General features: G+C 45.4%; 1 protein-coding gene across 2 annotated transcripts in view; it reads left to right on the plus strand.

Moving 5' to 3' along the window:
• LOC105495055 (V-set and immunoglobulin domain containing 10) overlaps positions 1 to 14710 on the plus strand; it is a 47632-nt gene extending 32922 nt beyond the window's left edge. The window contains exons 5-9 of one of the 2 annotated variants that reach the window (XM_071070998.1): positions 4298 to 4591; positions 6539 to 6649; positions 6941 to 6956; positions 9712 to 9920; positions 11623 to 14710. In XM_071070998.1, coding sequence (XP_070927099.1) covers positions 4298 to 4591; positions 6539 to 6649; positions 6941 to 6956; positions 9712 to 9920; positions 11623 to 11678 — 686 coding nt within the window. In that variant the 3' untranslated portion in view covers positions 11679 to 14710. The remainder of the gene's footprint in view (positions 1 to 4297; positions 4592 to 6538; positions 6650 to 6940; positions 6957 to 9711; positions 9921 to 11622) is intronic. The other variant, XM_071070999.1, reaches the window with a different exon arrangement.
• The last annotated feature ends 648 nt before the right edge of the window (positions 14711 to 15358 follow it).

The raw sequence follows: 15358 nt of genomic DNA on the forward strand, positions 1-15358 counted from the left end.
ATAATGACAAAAATTGTAATTACTTTTGCACCAAGCTAATAGAATGAGAATTCACTTATCCAAATACCTTCCATTAGGCCTTACCTCCAACATTGAGGATCAAATTTAAACATGAGATTTGGAGGGGACAAACATTCAAACTATAGCATCTAGTTATGTAACAAATTACTCTCAAACATAGTGGCTTAAAACAAGAATAACCATATATTATCTGACGATTTCTGTGGGTCAGGAATTCAGACAGGGGACAGTGGGCATTGGGGATGGTTTGTCTTGGCTCTGTATGTCTGGGGTGTCAGCCGGAGGATTTGAAGGTTGGGGAGCTGAAATCACTTTTGAAGTCCTCACTCCCATCCCTGGCAACTATTTCTTCTCCATGTGGGATTCTCCATAAGGCTCCTTGAATTTCCTGCCAACATGGCGGCTGGCTTCCCCCAGAGCAAATGATCCAAGACGGAGTAAGTCAAGCCGATGCTATCCTTTCTATGACCTAGCCTCAGGAGTTACATGGGATCCCTTCTGCACACTCTGTGTATTAGAAATGAGTCCAGCCCACATTCAAGAGAACTGGGGAGAATTAGTCACCACTTTTTGAAGGGAGGAGTGTCAGAGAATGTCTGTACATATTTTTAAAACCATAACCATTCCTCTTTCACAGAGCTTATATCCTGGGTGGCATGGAGGTAGAAGGAAGACAGAAAGTACAAAAACAAGTAAGATAGGTCCAGATATGATAATAATTATGAGGATAATAAAATGGTATGTATAAAAGAGAGATCTTTATAAGAAGAGGGACACTTTTCCTAGGGTGGCAGGGAGGTCTCCTTGAGGTGGTGATCTATCCTTTGAGAAGGAGCTGGCTAGGTGAAGACCGTGGTCTGAATGTTCCTGGCAGAGGCAATAGCAAACGCAGAGGCCCTGAGGTGGAAACAAATTTGGCATTTGAGGACCCGAGAGAAGACCTGTGTGACCGGGGCGTTGTGTGTAAAATACTGATAAAGCTGGATGGAGGTTGGGGGTTCAGTTGTGTCCCCCGAATAGGTATGTTCAAGTCCAAACCCTAATACCTGTGGATATGACTTTATTCGGAAAGAGTCTTTGCAGATGGAATCAAGTTAAGATAAGGTCATATTGGATTAGAGCGGGCTGTAATTCAATGACTGGTGTATTTCTTTGTAAGAAGAGAGAAGGCCCAGCGTGGTGGCTCACGCCTGTAATCCCAGCACTTTGGGAGTCAGAGGTGGTAGGATAGCTTGAGGCTACAAATTTGAGACCAGCCTGGGTAACACAGACCTTGTTTCTACAAAAAATAAAAAATAAATAAGGTAGCTGGGCATGGTGGTATGCACCTATAATCCCAGCTACTGGGGCGGCCGATCTAGGAGGTGGAGGCTGCAGTGAGCCAATATTGTGCCACTGCACTCCAGGCCTGGGTGACAGAGTGAAACTCTGTCTCAAAAAAAAGTGGGGGGATGGGCGAAGTTAAGGGAGATGAGAAGTGCCAGGATCAGTCAGGCATGGTGGCTCATGCCTATAATCCCAGCACTTTGGGAGGCCGAGGACAGGCAGATTGCTTGGGCCTAGGAGTTTGAGACCAGCCTGGGCAACACAGCGAAACCTCATGATATGGTTTGGCTTTGTGTCCCCACCCAAATCTCATGTTGAATTGTAACTCCCAATATTGGCGGAGGGACCTGGTGGGAGGTAATTGGATGATGGGAGTGCATTTCACACAAACACTAACACTAACGACAGGTGATGAGCAGGAAAAAAAAAAGGGTCCGTGCATAATTTTCATGATATCTACCACCACAGAGAAGCAAACATGTCCTCACATTCAAAGCCATCCTGGGCTGAATTTGGCCCACAGGCTGCAGGTCGCACAAGCTTGCTCTAGAGCGTCCAGAAGGAACCAGCTCTGCCAACACCTTGATGTTAACCTTGATGTAAGATCATTCCAGACTCCTGACCTCCAGAACTGTAAGAGAATAAATGTGCTTCAAGCTACTAAGTCTGTCACAATCTGTTACATTAGCAATTGGAAACAAATACAGCTGCCCTCTTGTCCCCTTGAAATCCTTGTTAGATATGTGTCCATTTTTTATATGATCAGTACAGTTTTTGTATGTAGTAGTATATAGCATAGAAGGAAAGCTTGTGGATACAGGAACCAGTTTATCCTGGTTTGCCCAGAACTCTCCTGGTTTTAGGACTGAAAACTCCACATCCTGGGAAAACTCCACGTCCTGGGCAGACTGGGACAGTTGATCACTCTGTATCATAGCTGCATTTCCTATTTAGTTCTGTAGCATTGAGCAAATTACTTAACTTTCTCTGTGCCTCAGTTTCCTTATCTGCAAAATGGGCATAATAACAGGGTTGCTGTGAGAGTGAATTGGGTTAATATGTGTAACAGTGCCTTGCCCACAGTAAATGCTTAGTTAATGTTAGGCTTATTATTATGTAAGACCAGGTGTGGTACAGAAATTTCTGGAGTTGGCCAGGTGCGGTGGCTTATGCCTGTAATCCCAGCACTTTGGGAGGCCAAGGTGGACAGATCATTTGAGGTCAGGAGTTCGAGACCAGCCTGACCAACATGGTGAAACCCTGTTTCTACTAAAAGTACAAAAATTAGCTGGGCGTGGTGGTGGGCACCTGTAATCCCAGCTACTTGGGAGGCTGAGGCATGAGAATTGCTTGAATCTGGGAGGCGGAGGTTGCAGTGAGCCAAGATCATGCCACTGCACTCCAGCCTGGGCAACAGAGCAAGACCTTGTCTCAGAAAAAAAAAGAAAAAAGGAAAAATTTCTGGAGTTGCTTCATTAGGAAGGAAAGGTAGTGTTCCTCCCTTATCCATAAGGGATATGTTCCAAGATCCCCAGTGGATGCCTGAAACCATGGGTAGCACTGAACCCTATATGTACTATGCTTTTTCCTATACATAAATACTTATGATAAGGTTACTTTATACATTAGGCACAATAAGAGATTAACAATAGTAACTAATAATAAATAGACAAGTATAACAATATATGGTAATAAAAATTATGTGAATGTGATCTTTCTCTCAAAATATCTACTCAGCCTTCTTCTTGTGATGAAGAAAGGCTCATTCAGGATGGTGCAAGATTTCATCACACGACTCAGAACAGTGTGCAGTTTAAAACTTAGGAAATTGTGAATTTTTTTTTTTTTTTTGAGACGGAGTCTCGCTCTGTCACCCAGGCTGGAGTGCAGTGGCCGGATCTCAGCTCACTGCAAGCTCTGCCTCCCGGGTTCACGCCATTCTCCTGCCTCAGCCTCCCGAGTAGCTGGGACTATAGGCGCCCGCCACCTCGCCCGGCTAGTTTTTTGTATTTTTTAGTAGAGACGGGGTTTCACCGTGTTAGCCAGGATGGTCTCGATCTCCTGACCTCGTGATCCGCCCGTCTCAGCCTCCCAAAGTGCTGGGATTACAGGCGTGAGCCACCGCGCCCGGCGGAAATTGTGAATATTAAAAGTACTGCAAGAAAAGAAAAGATAAAAAGTTTATGAATTGGCCGGGCATGATGGCTCACACCTGTAATCCCAACACTTTGGGAGGCTGAGGCAGGTGTTTGAAATTAGCCTGGCCAATATGGTGAAACCCCATCTCTACTAAAAATACAAAAATTAGCCGGGCGTAGTAGCTCACGCCTGTAATCCCAGCTACTCGGGAGGCTGAGGCAGGAGAATCTCTTGAACTCAGGAGGCAGAGATTGCAGTGAGCCAAGATTGCGCCACCGCACTCCAGCCTGGGTGACAAAGTGAGACTCCATCTCAAAAAAAAAAAAAAAAAAAAGTTTATTTCTGGAATTTTCCATTTCATATTTTTGCACTGTAGTTGACCATGGTAACTGAAACCTCAGAAAGTAAAATCACGGATAAAGGGGACTGGGGCCGGATGCGGTGGCTCACGCCTATAATCCCAGCACTTTGGGAGAGGCTGAGATGGGCAGATCACCTGAGCTTGAGAGTTTGAGACCAGCCTGGGCAACATGGTGAAACCCTGTCTCTACTGAAAATACAAAAATTAGCCACGTGTGGTGGCACACGCCTGTAATCCCAGCTTGGGAGGCTGAGGCAGGAGAATTGCTTGAACCCGAGAGGGAGGCAGAGGTTTCAGTGAGCTAAGATTGTGCCACTGCCCTCCAGCCTGGGCAACAGAGCAAAAACTCCATCTCAAAAAAAAAAAAGAAGACTATTGTATTTTTCTTGCAGATCTCAGTTCATGACTTGAATCTCTAACATTTGTCTTTCTTTACCTTCTGATCACCAGGGGGTCCCTCCCTTCTCTCTGAGCCCATGAAGACTTGCTTCGTTGGAGGCAATGTGACACTTACCTGTCAGGTGTCTGGGGCCTACCCCCCTGCCAAGATCCTGTGGCTGAGGAACCTTACCCAGCCTGAGGTGGTCATCCAGCCCAGCAGCCGCCATCTCATTACCCAGGACGGCCAGGACTCCACCCTCACCATCCACAACTGCTCCCAGGACCTGGATGAGGGCTACTACATCTGCCGGGCTGACAGCCCTGTAGGGGTGAGGGAGGTGGAGATCTGGCTGAGTGTGAAAGGTGAGTGGTGGAACTGAGCCTGAAGGAGGAGGGTTCAGAGCTTCAGAGCACCTAGCACCAGCATGGGGACAGCCTGGTGCCTCCCTGCACGTGGGTCACTGCCAACTGGGAGAAGGCATATCCGCTTGCTTATGACTTGACAAGGTGGCTGGAATACATTATTATCCAACCCCAAACTCACTAATATTTACATAGGTAGCAAAAATTACATACTATCTATACACACCAAAGAATAGATATCTAGTGTGTATCAGTTGTGAAGCATAACAGCAAAAGGAACACCTAAGAAACTGTCATCCCATTTAGGATATAGTACCAACATGCATTAGGTTACTGGTATGTCTCAGGGCCAGATTTGGAAACAACAATAGGACTGGGCGCGGTGGCTCACGCCTGTAATCCCAGCACTTTGGGAGGCCGAGGCGGGTGGATCAGTTGAGGCCAGGAGTTCGAGACCAGCCTGGCCAATATGGTGAAACCCCATTGCTAGTAAAAAAACAAAATTACTTGGGAGGCTGAGATAGGCAGATCACCTGAGGTTGGGAGTTGGAGACCATTAACTGGGCATGGTGGCAGGTGCCTATAATCCCAGTTACTTGGAAGGCTGAGGCAGAATCACTGGACTCTGGGAGGTGAAGGCTGCAGTGAGCCAAGATTGTGCCACTGCACTCCAGCTTGGGCGGCAGAGCAAGACTCCATCTCGAAAAGAAGAAAATAACAATAGAACTTTAAAAACAGGATGCCTGGTTAAATTTGAGTTTAGAAAAATAATTTTTTTTTTTTTTTTTTAGTATAAGTGTGTTCCAGATATTTCATGGGACATACTTACACTGAAAAACTATTCATTGTTTATCTGAAATCCAAATTTCACTGGGCATACTGAATTTTACCTGGGAACCCTCCCTGTAGGCCTAGTCTCATCCTGGGCCCCTCTTGAAAGGTAACCACGGTCCTGAATTCTAATTTTTACTATAGATGTCTATTTTTATTTTATTTTTTATAGAGATGGGGTCTCTCCATGTTGACCAGGTTGGCCTTGAACTCCTGGGCTCAAGTGATCCTCCCATCTCAGCCTCCCAAAGTGTTGAGATTACAGGCATGAGCCACCACACCTGGCCTCTTCCTTTCTTCCCTTCCCTTCTCCCTTTCCCCTTTTCATCTCCCTTTTCCCTTTCCTGCCTTCCTTCTTTTCTTTCCTTGCCCTTCCCTTCCCACACCTTCCCTCCCCTTTCTTTCTTTTTCTGAGACGGAATTTCACTCTTGTTGCCCAGGCTGGAGCGCAATGGCGCAATCTTGGCTCACCACAACCCCCACCTACCGGGTTTGTGCGATTCTCATGCCTCAGCCTCCCGAGGAGCTGGGATTACAGGCATGCACCACCACACTTGGCTAATTTTGTATTTTTAGTAGAGATGGGGTTTTACCATGTTGGTCAGGCTGGTCTCAAACTCCTGACTTCAGGTGATCCGCCCTCCTCAGCCTCCCAAAGTGCTGGGGTTACAGGCGTGAGCCACCATGCCCAGGCTCTAGTACCAATTCTTAAATAGTGCTTCCTTTGCTCAATACCCTGTCATATATCAAGTATATTTACGTGTGGACCTGTTCCTGGATTCTCTGTTCTGTTCCATTGATCACTCTGTTTATCATGGCATTGATAACTCTCACACTCTTACTTACCATGGCCTTATAAATAGTCTCAATGTTTGGTAGACAGAGAGATTTTAACTTTCCATTGTTTTTTCACATTCCCTGCTCCATCTCATCCCCACAAACTCTCTGAGGTTGGGTGATAAAATATTTATCTGGCATTACAGACAGGTCATAAGCCGTACCCAAGGTCAGCAATCAAGATAAGACAAGAACTGGATCCACGCAGAGAAAGGAAGGTTGTGTTCTGATTGCACACATATCTGATGGAAGAATCAACGGTGTGATTTGTCTTTACAGAACCTGTAAATATCGGGGGGATTGTGGGAACCATTGTGAGTCTCCTTCTGCTGGGACTGGCCATTATCTCAGGGCTTCTGTTGTATTACAGCCCTGTGTTCTGCTGGAAAGGTAAGAGCTCCCTGGGTCCCTTAGCTTCTCTTCCAGGCTTTTGAAAAGGTGCGGGTTGGGGAAGGATGGCCCCTGTCATGCGCCCACCTGAAGTTCTGTTCTCTGGGCTTCTTCGTTGGGTCGAGATGTACAGTAATAAGTCATCTAGGTACCATCCCGGGACACCCTATCACCTGTCACATTGAGTCAGTTTTCTTATTTGTTCCTCTAGTAAATGTTAGCCTGAATAAGAACCTGTGAGGTTGAAGTGGATGTTACTGGATATTAATGGTTTTTCCTTTCTCTCTTCAGTAGGAAACACTTTCAGGTGAGTGTTCCCTAGACTCAAACCCATTCCCACCATCTGTCTTCACTTCTGTTTTGTTCCCTTCCTTTCATAAGAACAATAATAGCAACTACCACTGAGGACCTACAATGTACTAGACACTGGTGTAGGGGTTTTATCAGGTATTCTTATAAACCCTTTCATCATCTCCTCACGGTGGTGGTGACGTCTCCATTTTCCAGATAAGGGGATGGAGGCTCAATGAAGTAATTTCTGCAAGCTCATTCTGGAAGAAAGCAGCAGTGCCTTCTTTCAGGTCCAGGTCTAATCAATTCCAAAGTCTGTGTTCTTTTACAACGCCAAACCTCAGGGCTGGACACACTGCAGGTCTGTCATTGAGACAGAAAGACAATGTGTACATTTGAGCCAGTCATTCATGCATTTGTTTTATTTAATTTTCTAAAAAGAGCTAAAAGAAAGAATCAATCATGGTCTTAGAGTTTTTTGTTTTGTTTTGTTTGTTTTTTGTTTTTTGAGACAGAATCTCGCTCTCTTGCTCAGGCTGGAGTGCGATGGCGCGATGTCGGCTCACCACAGTCCCTGCCTCCTGGGTTGAGGCCATTCTCCTGCCTCAGCCTTCCGAGTAGCTGGAATTACAGGTGCGCACCACCACGCCTGGCTAATTTTTGTATTTTTAGTAGAGACGGGGTTTCACCATGTTGGCCAGGCTAGTCTTGAACTCCTGGCCTCAAGTGATCTGCCCACCTCGGTCTCCCAAAGTGCTGGGATTACAGGCATGAGCCACTGCACCCAGCCAGTTTTACAGTGTTTTGGAAGACTACTATGAGCATGCCTAGAAACCCCTCCCAAAAGGAAACCCCAGTAGGGGCAAAGGAACCAAATGGAACTTGTATATTACATTTCCTAAGGAGATTCTGGGTGGGAGCAGAGTACTCTTCTCTATGATCCTATGGAAAAACAGTTCTTTACCTATTCATAACAACAGGATGTTATTGTTCTGGGACCATCTTTCGTAGCAAAACATTACCTTTACTGCCCTGTATTGGAGGGCCATTCTCTCAGTAAGTCTGTCATTCCCTGGGCTTGTTTCTCACCGGAGGCATCAGTGTGGTATAGGAGGAAAAGGCATTGAGACCATTGGACCTGGGTTCAAATGACAGCTGTGCCATTCCCAAGCCCTGTACCGATAGAAAATCCCTGACCCTCTCTGAGCCTTCGTCTCCTGATCTGTTTCACCAAGGGGTTTGTGAAGATTAAATGAGAATGTAACACAGCTCCTCGGGCAGGTGACTGACCTGTGACTTTCATTCTTTCTTTCTTAAGAAATGCATAGTCCAGGCTGGGTACAGTGGCTCACGCCTGTAATCCCAGCACTTTGGGAAGCCAAGGCGGGCAGATCACCTGAGGTCGGGAATTTGAGACTAGCCTGACCAACATGGAGAAACCCCATCTCTACTAAAAATACAAAATTAGCCGGGCATGGTGGCACATGCCTGTAATCCCAGCTACTCAGGAGGCTGAGGCAGGAAAATCACTTGAACCCAGGGCGCGGAGGTTGTGGTGAGCCGACATCGCGCCACTGCACTCTAGCCTGGGCAGCAAGAGTGAATCTCCGTCTGAAAAAGAAAGTTTGTTTTGCCGGGTGCGGTGGCTCATGCCTGTAATCCCAGCACTTTGGGAGGCTGAGGTGGGTGGATCACCTGAGGTTGGGAGTTCGAGACCAGCCTGACCAACATGGAGAAACCCCATCTCTATTAAAAATACAAAAAAATCAGCCAGGTGTGGTGGCGCATGCCTGTAATCCCAGCTACTCGGGAGGTTGAAGCAGGAGAATTACTTGAACCTGGGAGGCGGAGGTTGCAGTGAGCTAAGATTGTGCCATTGCACTTCAGCCTGGGCAACAAGAACGAAACTCTGTCTCAAAAAAAGAAAAAAGAAGAAATGCACAGTCCAGGCCGGGCACAGTGGCTCATGCCCTATAATCCCAGCACTCTGGGAGGCCAAGGTGGGTGGATCACTTGAGGCCAGGCATTAGAGACCAGCCTAGCCAACATGCTGAAACCACGTCTCTACTAAAAATACAAAAATTAGCCAGATGTGGTGGCGCACGCCTTTGGTCTCAGCTACTTGGGTGGCAGAGGCAGGAGAATTGCTTGCACCCAGGAGGTGGAGGTTGCAGTGGGCCAATATTGTGCCACTGCACTCCAGCCTGGGCAACAGAGCAAGACTCCATCTTAAAAAAGAAAAAAAAAAAGAAAAGAAAAAGAAATGTATAGTCTGAAATGCAAAGTCTGGCTGGGTAGGCAGAGCTAGTGAGCTGACAGTAAATAAGCTACAGTGTGGACTCTAAATGCAATCATTAATTTAGGTCTTTAGCGGGAGAGAGAGGACTTTACCTGTGTCTTCCAAAATGAGGAGGGGGACAGATTTTGGTAAGTAGAGCAGAATGAGGGCATTTCAGAAAAGGAAAAACATTTGTCTACCAGCTGTAAGGGGACATGAAATGGTAGATGCCTGGGACATGGTCACCTGCCCGAGGAGCAAGGGAGTAATAAAACAAACCCAGCATGAGATACCATCATCTGAAGCAATTTGTGGCAGCATCTCTCTCTTTGGTTACCACACCATCATCTCATTACTTCACCAAGCTGAGTGCCTGAGGAATTTTCCATATTACTAATGGGGTCGCAAAAAATCTAGTGTTTCCTATTCAGTGAGGGCTGAAGTTGGGAAAAATAGGAAATCTTCTTGATTATTTTTTCCCTTTGGAAATTAGGGGACAAAACATGGATGATGTCATGGTTTTGGTGGATTCAGAAGAGGAGGAGGAGGAGGAGGAAGATGCTGCAGTAGAGGAAGAGGAGGAAGCACATGAGAGAGAGGAGTTGCCAAAAGAAATACCTAAGCAAGACCACATTCACAGAGTGACCGCCTTGGTGAATGGGAACATAGAACAGATGGGAAATGGATTCCAGGATCTACAAGGTAAGCTCTTTTTCCTTAAACAAATAAACAGAAAACAAACAAAGGCATGTTGGCTCATGCCTATAATCCCAGCATTTTGGGAGGCCAAGGTGGGAAGATCACTTGAGCCCAGAAGTTCGAGACTAGCCTGGGCAACATAGTGACACTCTGTCTCTACAAAAAAAAAAAAAAAAAAGAAAGAAAGAAAGAAAGAAAAATTAGCCAGGCATGGTAGTGTGCACTTGTGATCCCAGCTACTTGGGAGGAGGATCGCTTGAGTGTAGGAGGTCCAGGCTGCAGTGAGCTATGATCACGCCACTGCACTCCAGTCTGGGCAGCAGTGGGACACCTGTCTCAAAAAACAAACAAAAAAACAAAACAAAACAAAAAAGCCCACAAACCTCTGAACTGCAGTGAGCTTCTCAGCAGGAAATCTCTAAGGGGTGAGTTTGGTTTTTTAAAGGCTGGGGAAGATAGCTAAACTTTAGTCTAGAACCTGAGACTACTGTCAACTACCAACATGAAAATCAAATTGACACACTCTTATCAAGGTCCTGGTCTAGGGTAGGCACAATATTGGCATTGTGGGAGAATAGAAAAGAGAAACTGTTAGCGTCTTCATGCAGGGGCTTTACAAGACCAGTTCAGACCGGGTGCAGTGGCTCACGCCTATAATCCCAGCATTTTGGGAGGCTGAGGTAGGTGTATCATTTGAGGTCAGGAGTTTGAGACCAGCCTGGCCAACATGGTGAGACCCCCCCATCTCTACTAAAAATACAAAAATTAGCTGGGCATGGTAGGTGCATGTAATCCCAGCTACTTCGGAGGCCGAGGCAGGAGAATCACTTGAACCCGGGAAACGGAGGCTGCAGTGAGCCGAGATTGAGCCACTGCACTTCAGCCTGGGTGACAGAGTGAGACTCTGTCTCAAAACAAAACAAAACAAAACAAACCAGTTTAGGTGAACAAACTAAAACCCACAGGGGAAATGGAAACAGGAGCAAGACTGAACCAACACTTTGAGAGAGCAGTAGAAGAGCTGCTGCAGAAAGATATTTGATTAATTGCCTGATGGACAATATTTACAAATTATAGGCGTGGTGGCTCATGCCTGTAATCCCAGCACTTTGGGAGGCCAAAGTGGGCGGATCACTGGAGCCCAGGAGTTTGAGAGCAGCCTCAGCAACATGGCAAAACCCGTCTCTACTAAGAGTACAAAAAATTAGCTGGGTATGGTGGCATGTACCTGTAGCCCCAGCTACTTGGGAGGCTGAGGTGGGAGAATCCCCTGAGCCTAGAAAGTTGAGGCTGCAGTGAGCTGAGATCGTGCCACTGAACCAAAAATTATAGGACCTCAGAGAAAGATAAGAGCCTGGAGGGGTGCACTGGTCAGGGGAAGCTTTATGGAAGAGGTGGACATGAAGCAAGGCTTTAGGACAGCTGAGTTGGAATAAGCAGAAAGGAGAGAGGGTGTTTCAGGTGAGGGCAGGGGCGTGAGCAGAGGACATGAAGGATGGCTGGTATCAAGCATGCCTAGAGGTTTTGAGTGTAGAAAACAGGTGAAAAGGGGAAAACACACCCTACCCCACCTTCTTCTCCATGAGATCCCATTCTGTGACTCACCAGGAAAGGACTAGAAATCACTGAGATGATTGATGACTGATGGTTGAAATAGAATCACACTCTGATTACAAAGCATTGGGTTTATTTCCCCCCTGTGCAGATGACAGCAGTGAGGAGCAAAGTGACATTGTTCAAGAAGAAGATAGGCCAGTCTGAAGAAGAGGATGATCCATGGTTGTCTTGCTCTGAAAGCTTGGAAAGCTACACTGAAGATGAGCTCTTCATTCAGCTTTGACTCGACCTGCACCCCTGGCTGGGGCTTGCACTAGCAACATTTGGGTCTCAGCAAAAAACAAAACCAAGCGCACACATCTTTCCTTCCATTTATTGAAAAACGTTGGTTTGATTTGCTCTAAGTTTTCCCAATGATGTTTAAAAGCTTTGAGAAGTAAGGCTGCTTTGGTGTCTGAGGTGCCACTTCTGCTGTGAATCCTGGCTTTATCCAGGTTGATTTACTGTGATAGATGCTTATTTGGAGGGAGCAGAGGTCAGGGAAGCGCTGGGTCTTGGTGCCTTTTGCCACTTTTTTTTTTTTTTTTTTTTTTGAGACCGAGTCTCCCTCTATTGCCCGGGCTGGAGTGCAATGGCACGATCTCGGCTCACCACAACCTCCACCTCCCGGATTCAACCGATTCTCCTGCCTCAGCCGTGCCACCATGCAAATATCAATTCCTTGGAACAGGTGAAGTTCCAGGTACCAATGCCAATCAGAGGAAGGCAGTTTGATTCAGGCTTTGGAGTTAGAAACACCTGAAGTCGAATCTGGGCTCTGTTGCTTCCTTCTTTCATGGGCTAGGGCACGATTCTTTACCTGTCTCTTGGCCTCAATTTCCTCACCTATGAAATAGATGAGGAAATTGCTCACTTATTGTCTTGTTCGGAAAGCTTGGAAAGCTACATTGAAGATGAGCTCTTCATTCAGCTTTGACTCGACCTGTACCCCTGGTGGGTGCTTGCACTAGCAACATTTGGGTCTCAGCAAAAAAACCAAGCACACACATCTTTCCTTCCATTTATTGAAAAACATCTTTGTAAGATCCATTCATTGAAAAACGTAATCCATTTATTGAAAAACATCTTTGTAAGATCACCTGCTAAATATGAAAATCTGACTTGAATTTGTACTATTTAATATTGCGTATCTGCTCTAGTGGGCAGGACCTAGGGCTTAAAGGGGAGCTTCCTTTCTCCAGTTCTAGGAACTGGGACTCTAAAATGAGAAGCTGCTTGTCTGAAGTAACCCTGCAGGTGTGGTTGGGGAAGGTCTGTTTTCTTGGATGAAGGAACTAAACTAAGCAAATCAGCACTGTCTTAACCATTTTTATTTCCCTGGAGATAGAATTCTTTTAAAAAGAGTTAGGGAGCTGGTAATAGCAAGTGCCTTTCATTATAACCACATTTTGCAGAGCTTCATATTTATATACAAGCCTCCTAGGTGATACACTATTAGCTTGCAGACTTTCCTATGCTTCATTTCTCCTGTTGCTTTCAAAGAAGGCAGGAGACATGTTTAATAATGGAGTATCTGGTGATAAGAACTGCTTGGGCAAACCAGCTCATCTGGACTGTTTCTCAATCTTGGAAATGGGAAGAGGAAAACTTGTTTCCTTCCTGCTGCTTAAGGATATTCTGAGGGTACACTGATCAATAACACTAAATTTGGAATGAAAATACCATGTGATGAGTTTAGCCTGCTGATGCTTCCAGTAGATCCTTGTATAGTTTCAATATTTAAGTTTTCTGATTTCATATAAATTTCTAGTCAAGGATCTTATAAAGGTGCAGTGGATGTTTGCTAAATATGAAAAACTTACTTGAATTTGCACTCTTTAATGTTGCGTATCTGCTCTAGTGGGCCGGACCTAGGGCTTAAAGGGGAACTTCCTTTCTCTAATTCTAGGAACTGGGACTCTAAAATGAGAAGCTGGTTGTCGGAAGTAACCCTGCAGGTGTGGTTGGGGAAGGTCTGTTTTCTTGGATGAAGGGACTAAACTAAGCAAATCACTAGAAGTATGCCCTGTCCCCTGCTCAGAACATTGGGGAGCTCAAGTGTGGGCTGCAATGTGCACCCCTCAGGAATAGCTGTGAATTGCAGTTCTACTGGCTTTTGGCTTTTTGTCTTTTGCTGCAAGGCACCCACGTACTTAACCATTCTCAACAGTGTAAATCAGTGTCATTTTAGAATAGATACTCAGCTTGCTTCTAAAGTCACTGAATACTGAGTGAGTCTCTCCTTTAGAGTCTTCGGCAACCAAATTCCAGTATTGAAGAGTCTACTACTCAGAGGCAACAAGATTAAAAAAAGAAAACACAAAAACTGTTGAGGTGAAGAAAAAAAAAACCCTCACTGGGAACACAGAGAATGTTTTGTAAGATCACTGGGATATTTTCCACAACTTCCTCTTCTCTTGCACACACATCTGTTGATAGGAAATATTTGAGGGTTTTTCCACTATCAAATGGGAGCTTCATGGTCCTGGTGCCAAACACTATAAACCTTTGACCAGCTGAGCTGTGACTGCCGTCACATATCTGAGTCCTGTGTGCACATTAATATCCTGGATCAGGTAGAATCCAGGTCTTCAAGTTTTAAGGATTTTTGAAGAATTCAGGCTTCTTTAAGACGATCCATGCCCAAATCCACAAGCTTGTTGACAGTGGATTACAGTTTGTGTGGCAAAGTCCGAGTTGTTACACTGTGCTTTAAAAAAAAAATCTTATCTGCATGTATTGTTAACGTAGAGACTGTGAGATCTATTTATCAGGACCAGGAAGATAAACACTTCAGGTCCATTGCAACTGACTTTTTTCTTGTTTTTCTCAAAACCTGGTGGACCCCGGGAAGGGAGCCTCCACAATTCTGTGGCTTTGATATTGGCTCCAATTCTCACAAGCACATACAAGCCCCATAATTGCCGCAGGAAAACACAAGATGGAAAATTGCAATAACCCATGCACTGAGACTTAGAAAATCATCCTTACTAGGTAAAATGTATTATGATGCAATAAGGGCCAACTGATATTTCTCACGTTGGGACTGGCCAGGAACTGCTGCAAAGAAAAAAAAACCAGCTCCTTCTCCATTATTTACATTTTAAGATGTGGTGGGGGGAGATTGGGAGAAATTAATTCTGAGGTTATCATATGCATTTTTTAAAAGATAATGGAATAAAGCTATTTTTAAGTAAGTGCTTTTGTGATCTTGATTGAGACCTGCTTAGTAAATTGAAAGACTTGGAAAAATGAACTTGACAAAAATTTTTTTTTACTAGCTTTTTAAAAATTGGTAACAATATTCTTCTCACCTCAGCCCCGCTTTTTTTTTTTTTTTCCTCAAGACAGAGTCTTGCTCTGTCGCCCAGGCTGGAGTGCAATGGCAAGATCTCAGCTCACTGCAACCTCCGCCTCCTGGGTTCAAGTGATTCTCCTGCCTCAGTCTCCCAAATAGCTGGGTTTACAGGCGCCAGCCACCATGCCCAGCTAATTTTTGTATTTTTAGTAGATTGGGTTTGGCCATATCAGCCAGGCTGGTCTCAAACTCCTGACCTCAGGTGTTCTGCCCGCCTAGGCCTCCCAAAGTGCTGGGATTACAGGCATAAGCCATCGTGCCCTGCGCCCTTACCCTTTTATTCTTTTCCATGATGTGTACATAAAAATGAGGCCTGTAAAGACTCCAGGAATCGAAGGAATTTGGAAGACAAAAAATGGAGACTCAGAAAATTAGAGAAGAGAAAAGTGGGAGGGGGGAGGCTGGACAATAAAACGGGGGTCCTCAGGAGGCAGGAAATTAGCGATTAAATGGGAGCAGAGGTGGAGGAGGCCCGACACTGGTGCCA

Source organism: Macaca nemestrina, chromosome 10 (genome assembly GCF_043159975.1).
Source record: "Macaca nemestrina isolate mMacNem1 chromosome 10, mMacNem.hap1, whole genome shotgun sequence".
Lineage (NCBI taxonomy): Eukaryota > Metazoa > Chordata > Mammalia > Primates > Cercopithecidae > Macaca > Macaca nemestrina.